Source organism: Lontra canadensis, unplaced genomic scaffold (genome assembly GCF_010015895.1).
Source record: "Lontra canadensis isolate GAN:19392208 unplaced genomic scaffold, GSC_riverotter_1.0 scaffold4, whole genome shotgun sequence".
NCBI lineage: Eukaryota > Metazoa > Chordata > Mammalia > Carnivora > Mustelidae > Lontra > Lontra canadensis.
The window spans coordinates 4,560,512-4,585,815 of NW_022630998.1; the positions used below are offsets into that span (position 1 = coordinate 4,560,512).

Consider the following 25,304-nt stretch of genomic DNA (forward strand, 5'->3'; position numbering starts at 1 on the left):
ATCGGTAACAGTGGAGATATTTCTGGAAGTGAAATTGTTGTGACCTTATGTAGGTTAAATAAAGATTCATCTCCGATTTGCCTTCTTGGCTTTGAGTCCCATCCGAGCTCTTTCCGGAAAGTTCTGCCTCCCCCTCCATGATGCTTTTCTTGACCACAGTGTTTGGATATGGAAAATGCAGGGCTGCAAAATGGTACTTTATATTTACTATGAATTTGTATGTGTATAAATTTACATTGGCTATGTGTGCATGTATTTAAAATAGACCAGAACAATGTAAAAAAATCTCAAAATAGTTATGGTGAGGAGGGAAAGCAAGTACCTGGGAGTGTCAGTCAAAGGCTACTCAGAATTTTCCACAGTGTTCTGATTTTATTTTACTTTTTTAAGATTTTATTTATTTATTTGAGAGAGAGAGTGCGCGCACAGAGGGAGAAGGAGAGGGAGAAGCAGACTCCCCACTGAGCAGAGAACTCAACATGAGGCTCAATCCCAGGACTGTGGGATCCTTACCTGAGCTGAAGGCAGGAGCTTACCTGACAGAGCCACCCGGGCGACCCTGATTTTATTTTTTAAATGAATGTGTTCTTTTTGTATAACTTTTAATAGGTAGAAATATGTACATAGACATAGAAGGACAGCTAATATACCAAAATATTAACAGAGGCTAAATCCAGGAAATGAAATGTTAGGCATGTGTTTCTTCTTTATACTTTTCCTTAATTTTCAAATTAAACAAAAAGTGGATTATGGTCAGTGATCCGCACCTCCCAGCTTTAACAACTTGCTGTAGTCATACACTGTCTTCTCCTTTGTCCTTGATGGAATTTGGTGCATATCTTATTTGTTCCATTTATTCTTAGGCATTTCTTTATAAGAAAAAGACATGGCTTGTATTAGCTCATCTTACATTCGTAAACAGTTTGGAAAGAGGGAAAGAAAGCGAGAAAGACCACTTGTTTTAACACTCCCAGCCCTAATCTGGCCATGAAGGAGGGAGCTGAGAGGAGTGGGGTCTGGCTCCAGGGCTCTCCTCCCAGCTGCTATTTTGGGGGTCTCAGGTGACTCTTCTTTGGTGTGGCTGATTCGTTAGCCAGGATGAGGATAGGCTATACAGCCATTACAAATGAGCTCCCTTCATTCCAATGGCATGGCACACTGGAAGAGCTCATTTCTCGCTTACATGGCATGTCCCGCACAGATGTGGGGATACGAGCACACAGAACAGCACAGAGCTCTGCTCCGTGTAGTCCCTCGGCAGGGCAGGCTGATTTCACCCATCATCTGAAACGTCCCTTGAAGGGACCCACCCCACTCACCGTCGGTTGGCCAGAACTGGACAGATGCTCCCCGTAGCCACAGAGGGACTGAGGAACGTGAAGGAGCACGTGGATATTTGCGGAGCAGAAAATGTTCCTAACTCAGCTGGTTTGTTTGCTTTGAGCGTGTCGCCAGATAGACTTGGATGTGAATCAGGGTGCCAGAGAAATGGGCTGTCTGCCCCTCCATCTGGCGGTGGCTCTCTGCGCGCGTGTCGGAATCATTGGAAACTCTTTTGGAGGATATGTGCCCAGGCCCTTCCATGAGCCACCGAATCAAGGGATGGGGCGCAGGACCCTGGCACGCTTCTGCTCCTCTTGATCCTGGCACGTGCTTGGGGACAGGAAAGGGAACGGGGTATCCCTCAGTCACCCACTGGATGTGGGCCAAGAGCCTCTCCAGGCGTCTTCACCTCTGCTCCTGCAGGGCGAATCAAAGAGAGGACCTCAATTTTTCTGGCACCTTCTCCTCGCAGCTGGTCTTCTCTTCCTGGGCCACAGTGTGGTGGGGATGAACCCTGTGTCTGGGCAGGAGCCACTTGCTGTAAAGAGCCTGCTCTGCTCTGTCCACTCCTGGGGGTCACAGGAGCTAGAGGAAGGAGGGCAGAGAAGGATGTGATTGTCCTAGGACAATCACAGCAGAACATGGGCACCCAGGGGCCCCCAGAGGCAAGGAGGCATTGGCTGGCATGGTGCCTAACTCCCCATGCGCATCTGGGACAGGAAAAGAGTTTTTCAAGGTGCCATTTATTACCACTGTGGTCTTTTCTCTTTTTTTCCTCCCCTCAATGCAATCCTGATAGCTTATTTTTAAAAACCTGTTCATATTGATAGTATTAAATTCTCTGAACATTTTCAGAGTAAACATTACCCCTCTCAGACTAAAAACAGATCCTCTGACGGCAAAGCAGGACTTAAAGCCTAAATTCAAACGCTGAACGTACTTTGAGCGATTGCTTGTGACAAGCAAGGATGTAGACACGTCTCATTTCCTGTGTTCCAGAATTGTAGAAGACCGCTGCTAGTATTAAACCCTTCTTAAAGATGAGAAAACAGAGACCCACAGAAGTCTGATACAATCTGGTCCTAGTCCACGCTGGTGCCAAAACTGGGCCCTGGTAGCCTTATTATGGGATGCAATTTCATTGTCCTGCTGTCCAGATGCTTTTCCTTGGTCCTCTTCCCTCTTCTTCTCATTCTGTCACCTGCCTTCACACAGGCTCGAAGTTAGTAAACCATCCTCTGTTACGGTAAGATGGGCACCAGATTCCTTGGGCTTCTACAGGCCAGTCTTGCTTAGCATGGTAAGACAACACTAAGTGAAGGCAAAAGGAGTTTGTTTCCTAGAGGGTAAGTCACCTGTATGTGTATTTCTCTTGATTTGAGCCCAACAGAGCGTCACTGGTAAAACCTATCCCCTTCCTCTCTGTGGTCTGAGGAGGGGTAAAGTGTGGGATCCGAGGCAGAGATCCCACAGAACTATGATTCTTTTCATGTCCTCTTTGGAAACCATTCCAGGGACTCTAAAAGGGAGTCCTGCACATTTGTGTCATGGAAACTGTGAGGTAACATACTCTGCTGAGGGCACCGGTGTTTGCTTCTCCATCCCTGGCCTCTCTTCTCCAAACCCTGCTCTGAAATCCCAGGTCAGGCTGCTCAAAGGCAGACTTCTGGCTCTCAAGAAAGTAGTTGAGTCCCTTTGTTGAAAAGCTGGTAAGAAATGAGGAAGGCAGCCAAAACTGACCTTTTCCCTGTTGCGGCCATTTTGATGATCCGATCCAGATTCTTCAGTGGTCTGTAGAACAAAAGAGAAAACAATGCACCTAGCACATCTTCAGAAAATGGAAATGCTTTTGGGTTTGTTTCCCTTCTTCTGTTCTGTGGTCTCCCCTTCCTCTTCTGTTTCAGCCTGCACAAAATTGCCCTGACCAATGAAAATACAACTTTTCTTGAAATATAATGTAAAAATGAGATTCATAGGAACAAATGTATCCTTTCTGTAAATAAATTCTGATTCCTCATTTGTCTGAGGGTTCCAAGAAAAAGTCTTATAAAATCAACGTAATAAAAAACAATTTTAAAAAAGGAAAAATGACTTAATATCAACAGCGACAACAAAAATAAAATGAGATAAAATCTTGAGGAAGAGAGCCGTTCTTAGCAAAATCTGGACTTGGAGGAGGCTGCTCTCTGAGAAGCAGAAGGGCCCAACACCCAGACCCCGTCGAGGAGCGCTTTTATGGCCTGCTGGTTCTGCCCCTCTGCAGGGCCGAAACACACAGCGAACTTATGAACTACACCATAAGAGCTTGAAATTACAGGCCCCCTAACCCCCCACGAACACGGCTGCACATCATAAGGTGAGCAGACCCCTCCAGCTGGTGACCGTGTTTCTAATCCTGCCCAGGACTCCCGGGCCGCCTTTCATTCCTGCGTGTCACCCATCCGTGAACCACATTCACAGAGGACTTCATCAGTACCGCAGTCGTCTTGTCTGCGTCCCTACAGCTGTCCTGGGAGATGGAAGTGTCCAGAAGCTGTCCCATCTTACACTTGTCCTGGGCTCCCTTTTTTGGTAGACCTACCCCCCCGCTTGGAAAACCCTCCCCTGCGCCCACCCCACTGGGTGCCAGCTCCGGTTCCAGAACCTTCGTCGCCAGCATCTCGCCATCTGGCTCCCATGAGCTCGTAGGTTCCTGATTTCTCTTTTTTGTATTTACTTTCTTTCGTTCATTGGCTTTTATTTGGGCCTGCGAGGGCAGAGAGATAAGCCAACAACGTTCCTCTGTTAGAAGCACACTCAGTGAAAGGTCCCTCACTTAATTTTTTTTACTCCTTTTATATCCCATTCCCTTTCCCCACTTTGCATATGTCTTTATACACGGTGTTTTGTGTCTTGTTTTTAATTCGCATACATGTTGTTGTGCCGTAGGCTTCTCTCTCCCACTCAGCGCTCTGGATCTGCCCAGATTGCTGTGTATCCCATCGGGCCCAATGCGCTCGCGGCCACCTCATAGTGTGTAGGGTCCCCACCATGTGGGCCGAGCCGGACAACAAGACTTCCCACTGCCACAGACAGCCTTATGGCGCATGGGCCCTTGCCCACGTCCCCTCTGGGCCCAGGTGGGATTTCCTCTGCAGTACGTGTCCAGCAGTGAGTCCTGGGGCGCGTCCTCCTTGGACTAACCATTATGGGCTGGCTTTGCAGAACACCTTGCCAGTCCCTGCCCTCATGGGCAGCATAAGAAGAAGGTTCCTTCTGTCTCTACTTCTTTGCCAGCTCCTGTGTGTACCGAGATCTCTTCCAGAGGGTTCTCTTTCTGGGTTTAATTTCCTGGCACCTGCAAGCATGCATCCTTAAGGAGTCCTTTCAGTAGAGGTCCATGCAGGACAAACTCTCTATCTTGGAGAATGTCCTTGTTTTTGCCCATGCCTGGCATGATGGCTGCATAGCTTCCTGTTGCTGCTGTGATGATCTGTCACAAGCTTGGCTACAAAGAGCACGGACCGGGGATCTCACCGCCCTGAAGGTTCGAAGTCCGAAGTGCATCTCACTCCCTAAACAGCAGAGTAGTGCCACGCTGCAGCCCACGCTCCTTGACTCACACCATGTCCTCCAGCTTCGAGGCCAGCCATGGACTTCCCTCTCTAACTGCCACTCCTGCTCCTCTCCTTCCAGGATGCCTCCCGTGGCTGGTGTCTGCCAGATAATCAGGGATAATCTTGCCCTGTCAAGGCTCTTCCGTCTTTCCTGCACGTTCTCTTCTGCCATGGAAAGTTACAGATTCACTATTTTCTAAGGCTACGATGTGGACATCTCTGGGAGCCATGGTTTGGTCTACCACAGTAGTTGAGCTAGGTGTTAAATTTTAGGGCGATCATTTTTAGTCTTTGAAGGTTTTTTTTTCCTTCTTCCATTACATTCAGGAAATTACAATGAGACTGGTCCTGTGTTCAAGGTGCTGGCAACACAGCAGTGAATGGAACGGACCACATGCTTGCTCTCAGAACCTAAGGTGGCTCTGCCTCCCACCAGCTTGAAGATGATCTCTTTATTCCTTTTTCCCCTACATGTGCCTTACAGTGTTGCTACATATGCAATAACATTTGCATCCTCATTTTCCAAGTAGCTTTAGCAGCATAACAAACCACCCCGAACTTAAAGACCTAAAACAATGACTTATTCCTATCTGGAAGTCCATAGTTCCCCCAAACCATGCAGCTGGCAGCCCAGCTCACCTGGGCTCAGATGTGGTTACAGTCAGACAGTGGTCAGACTCAGGCCAGAGTCCTCTTGAAGGCGTCCTTACTTGTAAGTCTGTGGGGGGAGGCTGGCTGTCCTCTGGGACCTCAGCAGGGACTGTTGGTCACAAACTCCTGTGAGCCTCTTCTCTAGGTGGCCCGGGCCTCCTTACCGTGGAGTGGCCGGCTTGTAAGAGCCAGCATCTCTAGAGGGAGCAGGCAAAAACAGATTCTCCTGGTCTAACTTGGCCTCGGAGGCTCTGAAGTATGGCTTCTGCTGCTTTCTGTTCCTTAGAAGCAGCCCCCCAGGCCAGGCACAGGCAAGGGGAGGGGGCTGGGAATCGACCCCTTGATGGAGGGTGCATCAAAGAGCTTGTAGGTCTCGCCACCCTGCCACCTGTTAGAACTCAGGGTGATGCCTCAGTGTTAGGACTCGGGTCCGCCTCCACTTCTGGAAAGCACATCTGTTCTCTTCTCAGATACTGTTTCTCCGTCATTCCCTGCATTGTCTTCCTCTGGAACTCTTTTTTATAAGTATGTTGGGGCCTCGGTGGGTCATTTGTGGCTCCAGTGACACATGCATATTTTGTATCTCTTTAGCTCCCTGTGCTGTGTTCTGCATTAATTTCTCGGCGCTCTGTTCCAGGTCACTCATTCTGTTTTTGGTTTCATCCGGTTGAGAGGTTAACGAGTACATTGATTTTGTGTCGTCGGCTGCATTTTCTGCTGCGTGTTTTTCTTGTCCACCTATTCTTGTTTGGTGGCTGCCTGTTTTGTTTCCTAATTCCTTACTTTTTAAAGAAATTACTCCTTTTAGGGGTGCCTCGCTGTCTCAGTTGGAAAAGCGTGCCACAGGGCCATGAGTTCAAGCTCCACGTTGGGTGTAGGGATTACTTAAATAAAGAAAAAAACTTAAAAAAAAAAAAGGAAATTAATCTTTGTATCTTTCATAAGGGCCCTACGCAGATTGATTATGACATAGTTTGCTGTTTGCTTCATGTTCGTTTCTCCTCGGGTGGCTTCCTCTCGTGCTGTAGATTGCTGCCTCTCCTGGGTCACCAACCCTTCATGCAGCCATCCCCCACCATGGCCAGCCCCTTCCGGTCATGGGAGCATTGTCTCCTGCCCACCCCCCCCAACCCTGCACCATGATGTGGGTGATTTACAAATTAAGTCTCTGAGGCAACGGCCGGCTGGCGAAATCCAGACCAGTTTTAACTCGTCATTGCTAAGATAGGACCGTGCAGTACGTAAATACTAAAATACGATGGATTTGGACTCAACACCCGAATGCATCCTGGGTGTGGGATTTGGGGTTCTTATGGTTGACCCCCCCCCCCCAGGCAAGTTCTAGGGCTTCCTTCCAGCTTCCTGCTAGCTGGTGTACTGGTCACAGAAGGGTGGGGTGGGAAGGTTCCAGGCTTCCAGAGGAGGGTGCGCACACAGACAGCCTGACTCGCAGGGGCCCCTCTCCACCCCTCCTGGCTCCACACACTACACCCTGCTCTCCATTCCCTGGGCTGTGACACCACCTCCTTCCTAACCTCTGTAGCTTTCTTTCCCACTTCATTTCTGGCACCTGGAGATTTCACTGCCTTTCTTTTAACCTTGGCAGTGAATATCTTTCTCATTGTTCCTCTTTTATGCTACATTTCTATGCACCCTTAGGAGGAGGAGTGCCTGTTTACTTTAGTTGAGGCTGTCATGTGCGGGAAATGGTCATTTGTTTTGTTTCCAAACCGTTATTCCTCCCATTTTTTTCAGTCTCCTTCTCATTCTTATGCTTCGTATACCTTCCAAAGCTGAGTCTTAGTCCTGCCAACCTCCTCCGGGTTAGACAGGCCGCCTCCCCTTGCATATTTGATAGAATTTGGCTTTACCATTCTGTTCCTTCCATCAATACTCTTCCTTCCACTTTGCATTTACAGAACGTGCCCATATCTTTCTGCTAATGCCCTAAGCATGTGTTTTGCACTGTTACGGTTTTAATCCGTTTCTTATTCTTTACTATTATTTTCACAAGGTCTCCAGAGTTTGAAGAGAACAATGCATTTACTCAGCCTACTGTCTTGAATGAAAGAGCTCAGCTGAGTTCTCAGCGCTGCTGTGTAAGCTCTTTTCTTTTTTCTTTTCCGGTCCTCATTCAGCTCCCTTCCCCGTTTCTGACATCTGCTGTTCCTCCCTCAGTCCTAGCAGAGGACCTCAGCTCTTTTCTCTTAGGGAAACAAACCGTCAGATGGGGGCCGTTGTGTTATCCTCCCTCTCTCTCCCGTCTGCAAACTCATCTTTCTTACTGCCTATCCTCTCCTCTTTCCCTTCTTTCCTGGAGCCAAGTCGCGTTCTCGTCTGTCCACGGATCCTTCAGCTCACCTGGCTCTGTGTGGGCTCTCCTCCCCGTCCCGCCCCTGCCCTGCCTCATCAGTGGGCAGCCTCATCCACAACAAAATTCCTAAACTATATACCAGTTCTGATCTCCTTCCCTTAGGTTATATTTCTAACTGCTGGCTGAGTATCCTCTACCCTTCAGCATGTCCCAAGCTAGCATCTTTAGTTCTCTTTGGAATGTCTGCTCCTTCCTACGTTTTCCCCATGGTGCCGAGTAGTGTCCTGATTCACTGAATCACCCAGGGGCCCCCCAGTTTGGGGTTGTTTGTTTGTTTGAACTTACTTGAATGGTTCCAGAACTGCCCTGACCAATACAATAGCTACTGGCCACACACATCTACTTATATTGGAATTCAAATGGGCTAAAATAGAATACAATGAAAAATTCCGAGCCTCGGGTCCAGCAGGCACCCTGCAGACTCTCAGTAGCCACGTGAGGCGGGAGCAGCTGCAGAACATCACCAGTGTTACCAGAAGTCGTGGGGCGACGCGGGTCTAGGCTGTATTCTGCCATTTTTGCTCCCATCTCGCTGCGTTTGAACCTCCTCGTCTCTCTCGACTCACCCCCACCCCCGTTTCTTGCTCATTTCAGTTCATCCTCTTTTCTAATCAAATGATCTTTTTATAAGACCTTTTACTCCCTTTGAGAGTCATTAAGTTATAAACGAGAAATGCAGAGCTCTGGCATTTCAGTGTCGTGTCCTCCCTTGAACCTTTCCGAGTGCTCCCCCACCCTGCTCTACCCTGCCTCTGTTGCCCGTTCCTTTTCGTTGGCTTGGTGAACAGCGACTTGACCTCCAAGATTGAGGCCCAGCTTTCCCGCTGTGGCAAGGCAGAGGCAGTATTTCTTTTATACTTGGACGTTCCCGTTGATACCCCTTTTCAGGGCACATTCACATGGCAGTTAGACTCTAAGCCCCTAAAAAACAAAAATTTTATTTTCATACTCCATCATGTTTCCGATATATGCAAAAGATTGACTCTTTTTTTTTTTTTTTTTGAGAGCAAGAGCATGTGCGCATGAGGTGGGGGAGGGGCAGAGGAAGAGGGATAGAATTCTATGTAGGCATGGAGCCCGACCTGGGGCTCGGTCTCATCACCCTGCCATCACGATAGCCAAAATCGAGAGTCAGACACTTAACCGACTGAGCCATCCAGGCGCCCCTGCAACAGATTGACTTCAGGGCATCCTAGATGAGGACTGGCTACGTGCTCCCTTCTGGAGAAATGAGAAAATGGCCACTCAAATCACATCCTGTATTCTGTTGCCAAACTCCAGTTGAGAAAACCTGGAAAGGGTGATGAATGACCTTCCTACAGGTATCGGTTCCTAGTTTGGGGTAGTCGTGATTCCTGGCCACCCCCCCTGACTCTGAACCACATAGTTTGTAGAGACAAACATATATTTTTTAAATACAATATTTTCAGTAACAGATGGGTATATTATGTAATTACCCCAAACTCAGTGGCTTAAAACAACAGAAATGTGTTCTCTCACAGTTCTGGAGTCCACGCAATCCAGGTGTTGGCAGGGGAGCGCTTCCTCCAAGGGCTCTGGAGGAGAATCCTTTCTTGACTTTCCAGCTTCTGGTAGGTCCCGGAGGTCTTTGACTTGAGGCCAGTCTCAGCCCTCCATCTTTACTTGGCTTTTTTCTCTTTGCCTTTTTTTCCCCCCCTTAAATAATCTCTATGCCCAATATGGGGCTTGAACTCCCAACCCCAAGGTCAAGAGTCACACACTCCACCAACTAAGCCAGCCAGGTGCCTCACATACCTCTGTGTCTTAAATTTCCCTCTTCTTTTCTTTACGTAAGGATACAAGTCATTAGAGTTAGGACCCAGCCCAACCCGGGATGATCTCATCCTGAGATTCTTAATTTAATTTTATCTACAAAGACCATATTCCAAAATGAAGTCACATTCACAGGTACTGCGGGTTTAGAACTTGAACTTGTCTTTTGGTGGTGGGGTGGGGGGTGAAAAGGGTATGACACAACCTGCTGGAGGGAATAAGAATAGGAATGGAGACAATCATAGCTGAGTTTCTCCCCTCTCCCAATCTTCCCCGAAGCGGAATCAGCAAATTGGCTGTAGCCTTCATTTCTGTGCATTTATTCATTTAAATTAATTAAGACCCCTCCCCACCTCCAATCAAGAAAAGAGAGAAGGCTATTTAATCCAGCCAGCTGTCTGTCTTCATGACAAGCTCGCTCCACTCCCTTCAGACGGATTTTTTTCACAGCCTAACAATTATCATTAAATGATAAAGCGTAGACCAAAAATAAACATGTTTATCATTCTGTAGTTTTCAAAGGCATTCTCTAGGTCTAACACTTTTTAAACGAAAATGGTTATTTAGATTTAGAAATCGTCTTAAGCATGCATGTCTGTGCAAAAACAAGCCGTGGAAAGATCGGAAGAAAGAATGTTAGGTACCTTTTCTGTTTTTATTTTTCACTGCCATCTAAATTTTCCACAGTGGACGTGTTTTACTTGAGTGATGAGAAGAAGAAACGCCTTTCAATAACATGGGTAGTTTTAATGCAGTTTTTGTAAATTCCCCAGGACAATTTATATATATTTTTAAAAAAGGTCAGTGGGCCACTTGACATTCTAGGAACTGACCACGGATTGTTTTGTGAATGATTCAGATACTCTCTAGAATTTGGAGTGGTGTTAACATTATTAATTATTCAGGACCTCATCAGATTTTCACAGCAGGAGCAATGGAAATCCATGGTCACCATCAGGGAGGTTTCCTGGGTGTCAGGAAGCCAGCCTGACAGGAAATCAGGCGCTCCCCCTTTCCCATGCGCCCTAACGAGGCATCTGCGCTATGCCTCTTCTTGGTTTGTTGAGGACCAGTCCAGAATGAGCCCTGCCATCTCTCACCAGCAGTACCCTTTGGCTTTAACAAGCATGTGTTTTTCTGGTCTTTAAACTATTCTGCGGTCTGCCCTGTGTCTGGTGTGCGATGAGGATGACCCGCGTTCCCATCAACCCCCCGTTACTGGAAGCCACAGGAGAGCGTGAGGCACTTTTAGCTGTTACACTATTGAATGCATTTCGCTCTGAGAGAAATTTCCTATTTTGGCTTCTAAGATGTTGATGAATTATTGAAACTTCAATTACTTTTGGTTCCCAATTTAGCAGGATGGAGACATCCAAGATACTTAATATGAAAAGCTTTCCAGTCGCTTTTAGAGAAGGGTTTGGTGTCAAGGATGTGGGTGCATTCCTCCTATCTCTGGGACTAAAGTGCTGTGTGGCCCTGGGGTCCCTTAGGATTCAGGATGTGAGCCCCCCGCTGGGAGCATCTGCAGATCCTGGGAACCTATTAGAGATGCACATTCCACCTAAATCAGAGTCCCTGGGGATGGTGCCCTGGGCTCTGTGCTTTAACAAGCCTCCTGGACATACTAGGGCACTGACAAGTTTGGAAAGCCCTGACTTAGATGCCCCAGTGCTAATTCTTCCTGGCAGGACCTGGTGCCTATTTCTAAGGACCCACGGTGCTGTCATCAGTTTGCCCTTCAAGGTAGACGTACCTGATGATGAAACTGTGATTGAGGTCATCAGACCAATTTCTAACAATTATTTTCACTTACTTGGAACACGTCTCACTTTGGAAATCACCCAGCCATAACCACAGAGAAGAGACTTTGGGCCTTTAAATTGTGTGCAGGTAAATGTGTGTTCCAAATGTAATTCCAAGGGCCCGGTGTTTCTCTTTTCTGCAGAAAGACTGTTTAGATATTCCTTCCTGGGTAGATATTCCTTCCCGCTGTCCCCTGCGTAATCCCATCCTGAAGTCTCCTGGGGGGGAATGCTGCAGGGGCTTCTGTGTCTTGCCCTTGGTCTCCCCTCCTTGCCGGTGCACGTGGCTCTTCCACACCATGCAGTTCTTCAGATAGAGTGCGTCACCCTGATGCCTGTGCGCTCGTGCAAGGTGGTCTCCCACCCCAGCTTGTTCAGTGCCACCACCAGAGCCGGCCCCTCCTCATCCTGTCCATTGTGGTCTGGGCGCTCACAAGACTCTGTCCAAGCACCATCCCCTCCTTCCCGGTCGACTAGGGATGAAGGCACAGTCTCCCCTTTTCGCCTTCCTACCACACCCGAGGTGGATTCTTACAGCATTCACGTGCACTCGCACTGAAAATATTTGCTCTCTCTTCCTCCGAACTTTGAGCTCCAGGCGAGTGACAGTTTCATTCCGGGTTGTCCCTCTGAGGAGCCCAAGATGTTCAGGCCTGTGAGGCAGAATGAGTAAACATTCCTTAAAGATGGCCCTTTCACCTTGGCTGGGAGCTTTCAGAGCCTCGGAAAACATTTTTAGATCCTATTTGTGAAGAACAGATGATGGCCGGCCTGTGACAGGTCTAGTTAAGAATACGGCAGACTTTCATGTGGACTCAACCAAGTTAGTTTTAGTTAACTCTTCAGCGAAGCCTGGCTCTTCATGGAAATGATGACCCAGCCATCTGGCTATTTTGCTCATGGGCCAGGCAAGCCACCACCCGTGTCTAAAGTTTGCATTATTGTTTCAGGTTCGAGAGCTTCAAACACGACTACAGAGCGTGCAGGCCACGGGGCCCTCCAGCCCTGGCCGCCTCACTTCAGCCAACCGCCCAGTCAACCCCAGCACTGGGGAGCTGAGCACGAGCAGCAGCAGCAATGACATTCCCATTGCCAAGGTGAGTTCCAGGGGAGGGCGGGACCCCTGCTGTTTTATCTGGAATCCACACCAGCCTCTACCAAGCATGGCCATCGTGTGGGCATGGGATGAGCTCACAGAGCCCCGAGGAGTTTCCCTCGAGTCTCTCGCAGGCCTCCTATGCTAACTAACCCACTGGTGGTTTGGTCTGTCTTGACTATGATCTGGATGCCAACTCTCATTAATCAGCCAGCGGGAGCAGGTCACAGCTGACCAGTCGTAGTAGAAAGTGAGATGTTTTGTCAGATTGTACCATAGTAAGAGGTGGATGGACAGTTGCTCTTGAGGACTGAGATTCAGCCCAGGGAGGGACCCTGAGTAATGAACCAGTGGGCGCCCTTCTCATAGGACCACCAGCTCTGTCTGCAGACCAATAGGTTCTGTTGGGCAGGCCGTAGCCCTTAGAGAGCAGCCCCTTCCTGCACGTGTGCTGAGTGTGCCCCAGAGGGACTGTTCCCACAACACATGTGCTCTTCCCTGCTGGTCTGCTGGTCCCTGCAAGGTGGGTGGTTCTCAACCATCCAGTTAAATCAGTGGGGTCAAACCATTGTTCTCAACCAGAAGTGATTCTTGTCCTCCCCCCCCCCCCCCCCCCAAGGGATATTGGGCAACGTCTGGAGACATTTCTGATGGTCACTGCTAGAGTGCTAGTGGCATCTTGGGTCTAGAAGCCAAGGGTGCTTGGCTTCTGTTGTACAGAAGAGCCCTGTACAACAAAGAAAGTCCCACCCAAGCGGTCACAAGTGCTGAGGTTGGAAAACCCTGGGTGAAACAAATTGGTGGTAACATTGGGCAGGTGAGTTATTTTTAGGAAACTGATGAATCCGTTGAGTTGCCGTAGCTGAACAGTAGCCCTGTACATGCGCAGTCTCGAAGGTTTATCTGGAGAGTGAGGTGTCATTTTTTGACAATGTTTTGTTTTTCCAGATTGCTGAGAGGGTGAAGCTCTCGAAGACCAGGTCCGAGTCTTCGTCATCAGATCGGCCGGTCTTGGGATCAGAAATCAGTAGCATAGGGGTGAGTGTTCGCGAGAAGTGAGGCAAGAGAGTGCCCAGTAGGGCCACACAGATGGCAGAACTTCCCAGGTTCACCTCCTGTGAGCAAGTTAATTATAAAATAAATCATACCCCGTTTCCCTCCAGAGGATCAGATTAAAGGGTACGGTGGTTTCTTCATCCGGGAATTACTTCTTCAGCTATAAGAGAGTTCCTCTTTTTCTCTACCTGAAAACTGTCAGAAAGAGGTGATTTAGGTCTCATTACTGGTGATGGAGATGAAAGTCTTCAAGTACCTGCTTTACATCACCCCGGTCCCCCGAGACCAAGTGGGTCAGGGAGCTCTAAAAGAATCTTACCTTTTACACATGCCTCTTAAAAGGGAACGTGTTCTCCAGGGAGGATGACTGCTGCCTTTGAAGTGCAGCCCAGTGCTGGGAGAGACCGGAACGTTCTCGCTTAGTACCAGGGTTTCCATCTGGAGAGCCTACAGACCCCTTGGGGCCATAAGAGCTGATGGATGGTGAACAGGGAGTAGCTTTAGTTCCCTAAGGAATATTGTTTTAGGCTTGGGGATGAGGCTGAAAGAGCTAGCTGTTTGATCCCCAGGGGTGGGGAAAGCCTGAATAGTACTTTTAAAGCCCTGATTTAGAATTTTGCACTGAGAAAAATTGCCTGCATCAGATTCGGCGCCAGGGCCAAACTGTGAAAATAAAGGAGTTAGCTGCTCTCTTTGGCTGCAGCAACCAGAGACGGGGGCCCGGAGGCACAGGGGGCTCAGGAAGGTCAGGGGAGTCCAGGCTTTGTTCGATACCCCAAAACTGGAGAACTCTAAAGAGGCGTGCTCCTCCAGATCTGCTTGGCAAGACGAGCCTGGAGGATACAGCCACATTTTGATCCTGTTGTTGTACTATTTTCGCAGTAGTGAACTTTTTATCATAGAATCATGTTATACAGACAGAGAAAAATCAGGGTGGCCATCTTCGGGTGCCTGACTGTCGAGGACTATCAACTGTAAATTCTTCTGCATGCAAAGCGTGCCTGAGGACCGGTCCCTAAAGCGACCCTGTCTAGAGCGGGATTCGTGCCCACCACCCATGCAGGTATCCAGCAGCGTGGCGGAACACCTGGCCCACTCTCTTCAGGACTGCTCCAACATCCAGGAGATCTTCCAGACGCTCTACTCACACGGATCTGCCATCTCGGAAAGCAAAATTCGAGAGTTTGAGGTGGAAACGGAACGGTTGAATAGGTAAGGAGATATCCTGTATATTGGAGCGGTGGTGTTGTCGGGGGCGGGGCGCTGCCCTCCTTTGCCTTTCAAAGAGCAATTCAGGTTGGCTTATGAACTGTGACGCAGAGAGCTGCTGTCAGGCTGGTGGGTGGGGAGTTCCCACCTTCTTGTCCATCAGAAGGGTGCTTATGGCCCTCGGGGCTGGCTTCATGGGCGTTATGTGACCTGTGTCAAATGCATAGGCCTTGTGTTTGGAAGGATCCCACACTTGGCTTTACTGCTCTACTGTCACCATTTTGATTTCTTGTGGGGTGCCTGGGCGGGGCTCTGTTGATGAAGCATCTGCCTTCTGCTCCTGATCCTGGAGTCCTGAGATCGAGCCCAGTGTTGGGCTTCTCCCTCTCCCTCTGCAGCTACCCTTGTTGGTGTGCGCGCGCGCTCTCTCTCTCTCTCTCTCTCTCTGTCAAATAAATGAATAGAATCTTTTAAAAAATAAAAATGAATTCTTAATAATTTATGAAGCAGGGTTCCACCTTTTCATTTTGCACTGGGCCTTGCAAATCATGTAGCAAGTCTTGGGAGCTATTCATAATGAATGACAAGTAGGTCAGAAAGACAAGATGGCTACGAAGTGTGCAGGCCTGTGCTGCGCGGAACCACAGAGAGCAGCTCCGGAATGTTGAGTCAGCATCCCAAGGGCGCCTGGAGCTATCAGCAACCAGCAAAGGCGGTCTGATGGGTCTGATCGAGGCATTCCGGGATTGACCAGGCATGCTGGTCTAGCCCTCCCTGCTCCTCTGGAGGGTTGCTCAATCTTATTCATGTTCTTTGTGGATGTTTGCAACCCTCCGTCCCTACGTTCTATCCCACTTAGCCTTACTTAGAATCACTTTTTAAGTACCCCTAACTGTCCTACTTAGAAAATTTTTCCAGTTCGATGGATTCTTCCCAAATCTCACAACAGAGGTAGTTAAAGTTTGCACTCATGCCTCTTGGCAAAGACTGGCTTGTGGGTCATCCTTGTGATGAGAGTTGCTGAAAAAGCAAAGAAGGACCAGAGCCAAGTCCTGGTAAACCACTGACTCAGAGTGGGTTCCGCAGGGGCAGAGCACAGTACTGAATCCTATCCAAGTGTGGTGCGGCTGGCCTTGACCCACCAATCTTCAGTGGGAGAGCATAGTCAGAATTTGAAAGGCTTGTGAACTAACCAGAAAGAAATGCAGATGCCAGTCCCCCTCCACTGTTGCTTAATGCCTTTCCCCTGGTGTCTGGCAAACCTGAATAAATTAAATTATCATACTAGTCCTCCCTGATTTGATGCTGTTTAATATAGTGCTTGAGGACTAAGGAAATGCAGCAATCTAGGTCATTTTAAATCTGGAAATTAAATGGTTTCCTTATTAAATCCAAAATACTTAAGAGTGACAATCCTGATGATTACCTTGTAGCAGTAAAGAAGCTGCCCTCTCAGTGCGGCTGGGAGTGCTTAAGAATTGAATCAAATATGCCCTTTGCAATTTAATGAAGTCGGATGCCTTCAGGGGCCCTCTGTGAGTGAGGATCTCCTCTCCACAGATTCTGGGACTTAACAAGCCTGCTTTGTGGTTGAACTTGGGGGTGGTTCCTTTCTCCTTCGTCCGTCCGTGCACCTAGGAGACACCAAAGAAAGGGGAAGCATTTGGTGCTCTGGTGTCTCACAGTTTACAGAGGCTTCTCACAATCACTTCATCTTCAGCTTGGGAGGGCAGAACAGTCCCATTTTGTAAATGAGAAAACAAAGGCTTCCATGTTGAGCGACTTGCCTTGAGTCCAGAGCTGTTAAATAGCCCAGCTGGAATTCTTCCCCTACCCCCCTTACCCCCACCCCCAACCTTGCACTTCCCCTCCAGTGTCTTCCCTATGACCATAGCTACAACTAGATGCAGGAATAACCTTAGAAATAGTCTACCAGTATGCCCTCATGTCTGTTATTAAACTACGTAACCTCGAAGTCAGGGGCCCTATTACACCCACCAAAATGAGAGCCCTTAACTTTGTGATTGCGTGTGGGGTAGAAGTGTTTCCTGACTTAACAAATCTGTTCTAAGCACCCACTCGGTGTTAAGCTATTTGTCATGCAAAGGAGAATGAGACAGACAAGGTCCCTGCTCTCATGGAGCTTCTGTTCTATTCTGGGAGCTGGACAAGAAGAAAACAAAAGGAGATCATAAGAAAACTCCTAGTAAACAGGGCAGTGTGATAGAGCAGGGGCAGGGGTGTTGATTTTTAAGTAGGCTCCACGTCCAGCAGGGAGCCCGGCACAGGCTGGAGATCAGACACTCAGCCAAAGGAAACACCCAGGTGCCCCCAGGTGGCTGTTGATTTTAGATGGGTAGCCAGGGAAGCCATCTCTGAAGAGGCAGCTTTAAGTTGCGATTTTAAGGGGGAAAAGGAAGCATCCATATGACAAACTGAGATTCTTACAGAGCAATTAACAGCCTTAAGGTGGAAAAGGAGGTTGACATGAGGTAGGATCTGTCCACAGCCCGATGAAACTGAAATAGAGTGAATGAGAAGTCACACACAGTAAGGGGGCAGAGTTGGCAGGGTGTGGTAGGCATGAATTTTGAGGCTGTGGACCAAATTTGCTGTTTATTTTGTCACTGGAAGTCATTAAAGGGTTTGTTTGTTTATATAGCAGAAGAACAGTTTCAGTTTAAATTCTGAGAGCTGACTCAGGTGTAAAGAATGGAAGGAGGACAAGAGTAAAATGCAGAGCAATGAGTGCAGTGGCCCAGTGTGGCCAAGGTGGAGGTGATGGGAGGAAATGCCGGACAGTGGGTTTGGTGGTAGAATCAGTGCAAACTTCAGCTGGATTAGATCAGGATGTAAGAAGAAGGGATGGTCTCGAAGATTCTCACATGTCTCTCCAGTATTATTGGGTGGATGGTGGTAGCATTTACTGAGATGGAGAAGATAGAGGAGGACAGGATTTGGGTAAAATCCAGAGTCTCATTTGGTAATGTTAAGTTTGAGGTGCCCTTGTGATATCCACATGGAAATCTCAGGAAGCAGTTGGAGATGCGAGACAGGCACTCAGAAGAGCTCTCTGGGCCAAAGAAATTTGGGATCCAGAGGAACATAAATGTCTATTAAAGTCATGAGACTAGATAAAATCACTCTGGGGAGCAGGGGGAGTACTGACAGAGGAGGGCAGCCAGGACTGAGTCCCGAGGGAATGCCAACCCCCACAGATTTCAGAGAGAATAAAGAACAAACAAAGGAGACCGAAGAAATGACCTTTCAGGCAGGAAGAAATCCAAAAGGGACCTATCATGCCCCAAGTGAGAGAGAACAACTTTCAGAAGGAAGGAGTAGCCTGTTAGTGGGGTGTTGCCTGAGAAGGCTCCTAAGACGGGATTGGTCACATGGAGGTCTGTGAGCTAGCTAAAGAGTTTCACCTTCTTAGTAGGGACTGTTTCAAGACATCTTCGTGTCAACAAGAACACAGAAGTATGTTCTTGTAAAACCTTACATTGAATTAAGCTTGGAGTTGCCAAAACCTCTCAGTGGTTTGAACTACATGCTCACCAGATATCTCCTATGTTGGAGTGGGAATGTCTCCACGATCTGCTCTAAGATACGTGGTCCTAAGATTGATCCCCCCAAGGCAAATGGCTTGTAAACCCCTTACCATTTCAGGAGTCACTTGGATTGTGTATGTATGAAACCCTCTGTGTCTTTAAGACTTGGTGGTTAGAGTACTATAAATGAGTGTGTCCGTGGGAAATGAATTATTGCATCCAGAGCCTCCGTCCCAGGACAGAAAGCAGAGAAGCTGAAGGCTTATGTTTTTCTAACTTTGCAGTAAACTCATTTGCTCTGGATTTATAGTCCTGATTCCTATAAATTGTGAGGTTCCTGCTGCCTGTCCTACCAGCAGTTAGCAACTGTGGGACCGTCCAACCTGGAAGGAGTTTTGGGCACAATCCTCAGTTCCTGGTCCACTGCCCATTCAGAGGCCCTTAGGGACAGTTTCTTACTCCCTGATTCATCTGTTGCTTCTGCTCTGTAGTGAGCGGCTAAGAGTACAGGATCTGAGGTCAAATTGCCTGGTTCAAATCCCTGGGCAAGGCACTCAGCACCTCTGTGCCTGTCCTTGCTCCTCTGAGAATGAGGATAATCATACTTCATCCAAAGAGCCATGGTGGGTTATTAAGCATGGGTTTTAACAGGTAGTAGCCCTTCCTGAGGGCTTGAGGTCACATGGTTCGCTCCTTTCCCTGGTGGGTCCTCAGCACCTCACACGGTACCCAGCACACGCTCTGTCCCAGGCTGGGTGGGAAATAACCTGGGGGCATGTGTGTATTTCTTAGTTCACACAGAATTTAGCGGTTCTCGTGCTTAAAGTTGCTCCCTTTGTTACTCACATCAGTTACATTTGCTAAAACCGCTGACAAGCTCACATCCTAACAGGCGTGTCTGGCCTGGATCTCACTTAGACGACTCAAATACTGGCAGATGAATTGTAATCCTACTGTGAAGTCATGGAAGATTTTTCTCCCTTTGTAGCCGCATCGAACACCTCAAATCCCAAAATGACCTCCTAACCATAACCCTGGAAGAATGCAAAAGCAACGCGGAGAGGATGAGCATGCTGGTGGGAAAGTACGAATCCAACGCCACCGCGCTGAGGCTGGCCCTGCAGTACAGGTAAGCAAATGTCGGCCGGGCGTGCGTGTGCGCATGCGTGCGCGGCAGTGTGTGCGCGCATGCGTGCATGCGCGGGGCCGGGGTGGCGTTTTAAATTAGAAATGCAGGGACGCCTGGGTGGCTCAGTTGGTTAAGCGGCTGCCTTCGGCTCAGGTCATGATCCCAGCGTCCTGGGATCGAGTCCCACATAGGGCTCCTTGCTTGGCGGGGAGCCTGCTTCTCCCTCTGCCTCTGCCTGCCTCTCTGTCTGCCTGTGCTTGCTCACTCTCTCTCCCTCTGTCTCTGGCAAATAAATAAATAAAATCTTTAAAAAAAAAATAAAATAAAATAAAATAAAATAAATAAATAAATTAGAAATGCATCCGTGGTAACTTGCCTCAAAGTGTGGAAACCAGGGTTTTAGAACGCATACGGGGGAGGGGGGGTTGGACAAGCAAACATAGTGTGGTACATACTGACAATCCATTAGACCTTGTGGCAGTTAACAAAATAAGAATAATGAGTATGGTGTGGGAACACTGGTATGTCTCTGCGAACAGTTGAACTTGAATATTATTGAAGTAATATCACTCAGAGTATTTATTTTCATATTTGTAAACCCATTTGTTGCCTTTTCCGGTCTTTTTTCATTGTCCTATGTATTTTACATGGTTATAAATCCGGGACATTCTGTTTCTTCAGTTTATGGTAGTTTTGTAATGTTGTTTCATAGTGTAGGGTGCAGTTTGGATGGCTGTGTCCCCCGCCTCAAGTTTATATATTGTTGTTTTATTTACTCATTTCTCTAAAAGACATTTAGACTTTTGCTGACTTAGGATATTAAAAACAATTTTATGGTGAATAATTTAATATGGATAATGCCTTCATTCTTTTGAATATTTTCCTTAGAAGAAAATCTCCAAAGGAGGAATTACAGCTCAAAGGATATGAATATTTTTGTGGCTCTTCAGGCACACGTGCAGTTTTTTCCCACAAAAGCAAGCCAGTTTAAATGACTGCCGTTCATCCACTGACGAGCAAGCAGTATATGAGTGTACCATTTTTTTCAGTCTCATCAGCTTTGGAATTTCTCTGTTTTCAAGTGACAGTTTGTTTCAGAGTGACAAAGCTATGCATTATTGTTTTCAGGGGTTTATTAGTGGCTCGCTTTAGGCATATTTGCCAAGATCCAGAGTAATGACTGTACCTTACTCTTAGCGTCCTCTGAAAAGATCAATATGTTTTAAGAGACTTTGTTTCTTCACAAAACAAAATCAAACTCCAAAAGCTTTGAGACCAGGGGCGCCTGGGTGGCTCAGTCCGTTAAACATCTGACTCTTGATCTCAGCTGAGGTCTTGATCTCAGGGTCGTGAGTTCAGTCCCATGTTGGGCCATACGCTGGGAGTGAAGCCTACTTAAAAAAAACAAAACACATGAGACCAAAGCTAGAGTGCAATCATGCTAGTTTACAGACACACCAAAGCAAGCAGATAATCCACCTATGATAACTCTGAAACAGGCTGTCCTGCAGTCTGCATTTGATCTGTGTGGATGAAGCAATGTCGCCGTGTGTCTAACCTGAAAGATGGACTACCCTTGAAAGGAGGGGCTGCCAGCACCCGGGGCTAGTGATGGGGCTCTTTTCCTTATCTCTCAGTGAAAGAAGATGAAAGTGAGACAGTCAACAAACAGATGGTCTGTTGACTAAGTGTTGAGTAAAGCAAGATTTCCCCGCTTAGCTTAGAGAAGCTAATCGGTTATTTGCTTAGCAGGGAAATTTCTGCTCAGCAGGCATCTTGTCCTGGGCTACTCAGGCATTACACACATGCTCCACTTCCTGTGCGGACATGGGTCCCTGTGGGTCATATGTGGCCATGGGAAGGGGTCCCTCTGAGATCCTATAACTGGTGTGTCCAATGATGACAGGCACAAAGAAGGGAGACTGATTTCTTCCTCTTAGAAATCCTCGTTTGTCAGATTTCATACATGTTTCAAGGGGTAATTTTACACGCATCTAATAGAACTTTCTGTGATGATGGACCTATTATTTATCTGTGCTGTAGTATGGTAACTGCTAGCCATGTGTGGCGCAAAAACATTCGCTATATGGCTATCGCCACAGAGGAACTGAATTTTTCATTTTACTTAAATTCTTTTAACTTCAAATAGCCACATGTGGCTAGTTGCTACTGCAGGTCTAGGTCAAAATAGTCTTCTTTCTGGGGCTTTCCCTGCCTCCCTCCCTCATTCCTTTCTTCTCTTCTTTCCTCCTTCTCTCTCTCTCCTTCTTTCTCCTTTCTTTCTACCAATGATTATGTAACTATTTCTTGTGGCACAGTTTCTTGGGTCAGGAAGCTGGGAGTGACCCCTCTAGGTAGCGTTCCAGCTCAGAGTCTCTTAGGAAGCCTGCTTGAGCAGTCAGCCGGGGCTATGTCATCTAAAACCTTAACTGGAGCTGGAGGATGTGCTTCTGGGAAGGCTCGTTCACACAGCTGTTTGGTGGAGTCCTTCACTCACCGTTGGCTGGAAGCCTTAGCTCCTGACCACATGGGTCTCTCTGTGGGGCTGCTCGAGAGTCTTCAAGAAATGGCAGCTGGCCTTTTCTAGAGAGGATGATCCAAGAGAGAAAGTGAAGGGAGAGAGTGACCAAGATGGAAGTCACCATGCTTTTAAATAACTTCATCTTGGAAGTGATATTCCATATCCTCTTAGTCCCATAGACTAATTCTGGTACAGTGCAGAAGAAGACAACACAAGGGTGTGGACACTAGCATATGGGATCAGTGGGGGCCATCCTGGAGGCTGGCTACGACAGGCATAATACCTTTCCTGTTTAGCCGATCGTTAAAGAAGCAGTAGACTTATTTCTTCAGCTTCTTTTTTTTTTTTTTTGAAGATTTTATTTGTCTTTTGGACAGAGATACAGTAGGAGAGGGAACACAAGCAAGGATCATGGGAGAGGGAGAAACAGGCATCCCACTGAGCAGGGAGCGCGATGCGGGACTTGATCCCAGGACCCTGAGATCATGACCTGAGCGGAAGGCAGATGCTTAACAACGACGAGACACCCAGGCGCCCCAACTCTCCCACTTTTATTGCTTCTCTTGTATTTTTCTAGGTCTTAGTTCATTGATCTATTTATTTTTAGAGAGAGAGCATGAGCCCATGGGTGCGAGTGGGGGTGGGGAGTGGCAGAAGGAGAGGGAGAGAATCCCAAGCAAGCTCCACACGGGGCTGCATCTCACCACGCTGAGATCACAACCTGAACTAAAGTCAAGAGTTGGATGCTTATCTGATTGAACCATCCAGGTGCCCCTAGACCCTAGTTTAAACCAAAAGTTTAAGTTAAATAAAAGGGGAGGGGTGGGCAAAGAGCAGAGAAGCAAGCCCCTGGCTTTATACAGGAATATTTGCAGGTGTTTCTTTGCTTCCATGGACAGCGAGGCCGAGAAGCAGGTCTGGATCTGCTTCCCCGGGGGACAGTGCAGCCCTGAGGAGGCTCCCGGTCCTCTGCCAGAGCTGAGGATGCTGTGTGTTTCTGTTCCAGTGAGCAGTGCATCGAAGCCTACGAACTCCTCCTGGCACTGGCGGAGAGCGAGCAGAGCCTCATCCTGGGGCAGTTCCGGGCGGCCGGCGTGGGGTCCTCCCCTGGTGAGTGTGGCCCAAGTTCCTCCCTCCTTCTGCCTCCTTGTTCCCTGCCTCCTGGGCTCTGTGGTGCCCCCATTTCGCTGTTGGTATTGGAACACCTCCCAATGACATGAAATTCGCTTGTCAAGTGTGTTTTTCGTTGTTTCCTCATGACTGAGTGAGTAAATTGTTTATGTTGAATGAGGCAAGAACTGGAGTGGAAACAGAATTACAGGCAAGTTAAAACAATCAAGCCCTCTTAGGAAACATACTCTCCCAGGCCAACAGTAGGACCAGATGGAGCAGGAGGCCCCCAGTTTGTGATGAAAGGGACATCCTCTCTCTGGGATGCTGACTGTTAAGGGTCCCTTTGCTGCCCACTTAGCCTTCGCTGAGATGCGCCGCTTCTGTTGGCTGTGCTTCTGGGTGGTGTTGAGGCATGGGCTCCCCCTCCCAGGTCTCCAGGTGCCTCTTGAACACAGAGGAAATGGTTTCTCACCCTGGTGTCCACTTCAGAGGGCTCTCCCTGGGGCACAGAGCTCAGCCCTGTGGGCGAACAGAGGGGTGAGCCAACCCGCTTGCCTCCCACTGGGCAATGGCTGGGAGCCTCCCCTGGGGCCGCCCTTCCAGGATGCACCTTGCAAAGAGGGTTGGCATGGGGGCCCCAGAGTGCATCTGCATCCCTACCCCATTGTTCTCACCAGCTCCTCCCCCTCACCTGGGGTCTAGCTTGGGCACTGAACACTCACAGGTTTTTCCTCCTTCAGTTTTGACCTGGACAGGAATATGAAGCAAATCTGAAGGAAAGGAAGTATCCCAGGCATTAATTTCCTGCTTCATATCTAAGATATGAGGCAAGGGAGCAGGCCTCCATTTGTGTGGGTGACCACCCTCCTACCTCCCCCCCTTTTTTAAGAGTATTAATATCCCAGCCCAGATGTAGAAACTCTGCCAGCATTTCCATTAGAACCCTCATTTTTCAGGGTCTTTTCACTAAACCATAAAACTTTATACCTCATATTAAACAGATCCTAAAATGATCTTGGCCTGCTGTCAAGTTTTTTTTTTTTTCTTTTAAATATCTGTATTAAAGAAGATGAACAATTAAAGGGGAAAAAAAATCAATCCTCTTATTTCCAGTTTGTATGATCAGAAGATGCCTTTAAACCATCCTGTCCTGGAAAGGTACCTTTTATTAGGCTTCTCTCTACTTGGCACAGTTACTCGGTAGGAGCTGGAAGGGCTTATATGAATCTGCATTTAAAATATGTAAAATCAATAATGAAATGCTTTGTATTAACATAATCCCGGGTAGCTCATGATATATTTATCAAACGAGCCAGTCAGTAATATCATGACTGCTTCAAAACAGAATTCAAAGAGCAGTCAGTTGGTAAGATGGATACAAACTAGCTCATTTGTGGAAGGAAGGAAGGAAGGCATGAAAGTTGTCAGAGACATGGCCCCGGGGGCGGGGGGTTGGGGGGCGGTGGTCCAGGAAAGCTCAGCCTGCAGGACGGGGACACCCACGCTTCTTCCCCACTCTCCATAAAGCTGTGAGTTGGCTTACCTGGGGCAGTTCCTTATGACCTCTCCCTTCCATTCTGCTGACGGCAGCTGTGGACCCACCATTCTGCTCTAATGGGCCATAGAGGCGCCCGGCCGGGCAAGGACTAGCTGATGACATTGCCACCAGTACCAGCCCCTGTGGTTATTTCGGTTTCTTGTCGATGACACAAGCATTCATTACGTTCATTCTAGATGAGTTAGACCAGCGGTTTTCAAACTGTGTCCGGGGAGGCTGGAGGAGTGTCTTGGGGCCTCAGCAGTGGGTTCGGAGGATGGGAGGGAAACCAGAATGTAGGACCCCCACGCCTGTTCACGTCACCCAGTTCTGCATTTACCATTTTGGTGCCTTGGGCTTTGGCATATGATTTCATTTGAAAGTACTTGGAAGACTAGGGATCTAGGCTGAAGAGGTAGCGAACTGGTGACCTGTTGGGCCAGGATGGTTTTGGAAACACAACAAGAACATGAACATCTTTGGCTGGGAAGTCGCTGTCTGGCCCTGTGTGGGTGCCTGCCATTCCTGAGGTCTTGCTCCAGCCCAGGGACC

General features: G+C 48.0%; 1 protein-coding gene across 5 annotated transcripts in view; it reads left to right on the forward strand.

Moving 5' to 3' along the window:
• MCC (MCC regulator of WNT signaling pathway) overlaps positions 1–25,304 on the forward strand; it is a 408,333-nt gene that overhangs the window by 346,343 nt on the left and 36,686 nt on the right. For all 5 annotated transcript variants that reach the window (XM_032844747.1, XM_032844771.1, XM_032844753.1 and 2 more), the window contains 5 exons: positions 12,494–12,640; positions 13,588–13,677; positions 14,759–14,907; positions 19,441–19,581; positions 23,109–23,212. In XM_032844747.1, the coding sequence (XP_032700638.1) occupies positions 12,494–12,640; positions 13,588–13,677; positions 14,759–14,907; positions 19,441–19,581; positions 23,109–23,212 (631 nt within the window). The remainder of the gene's footprint in view (positions 1–12,493; positions 12,641–13,587; positions 13,678–14,758; positions 14,908–19,440; positions 19,582–23,108; positions 23,213–25,304) is intronic.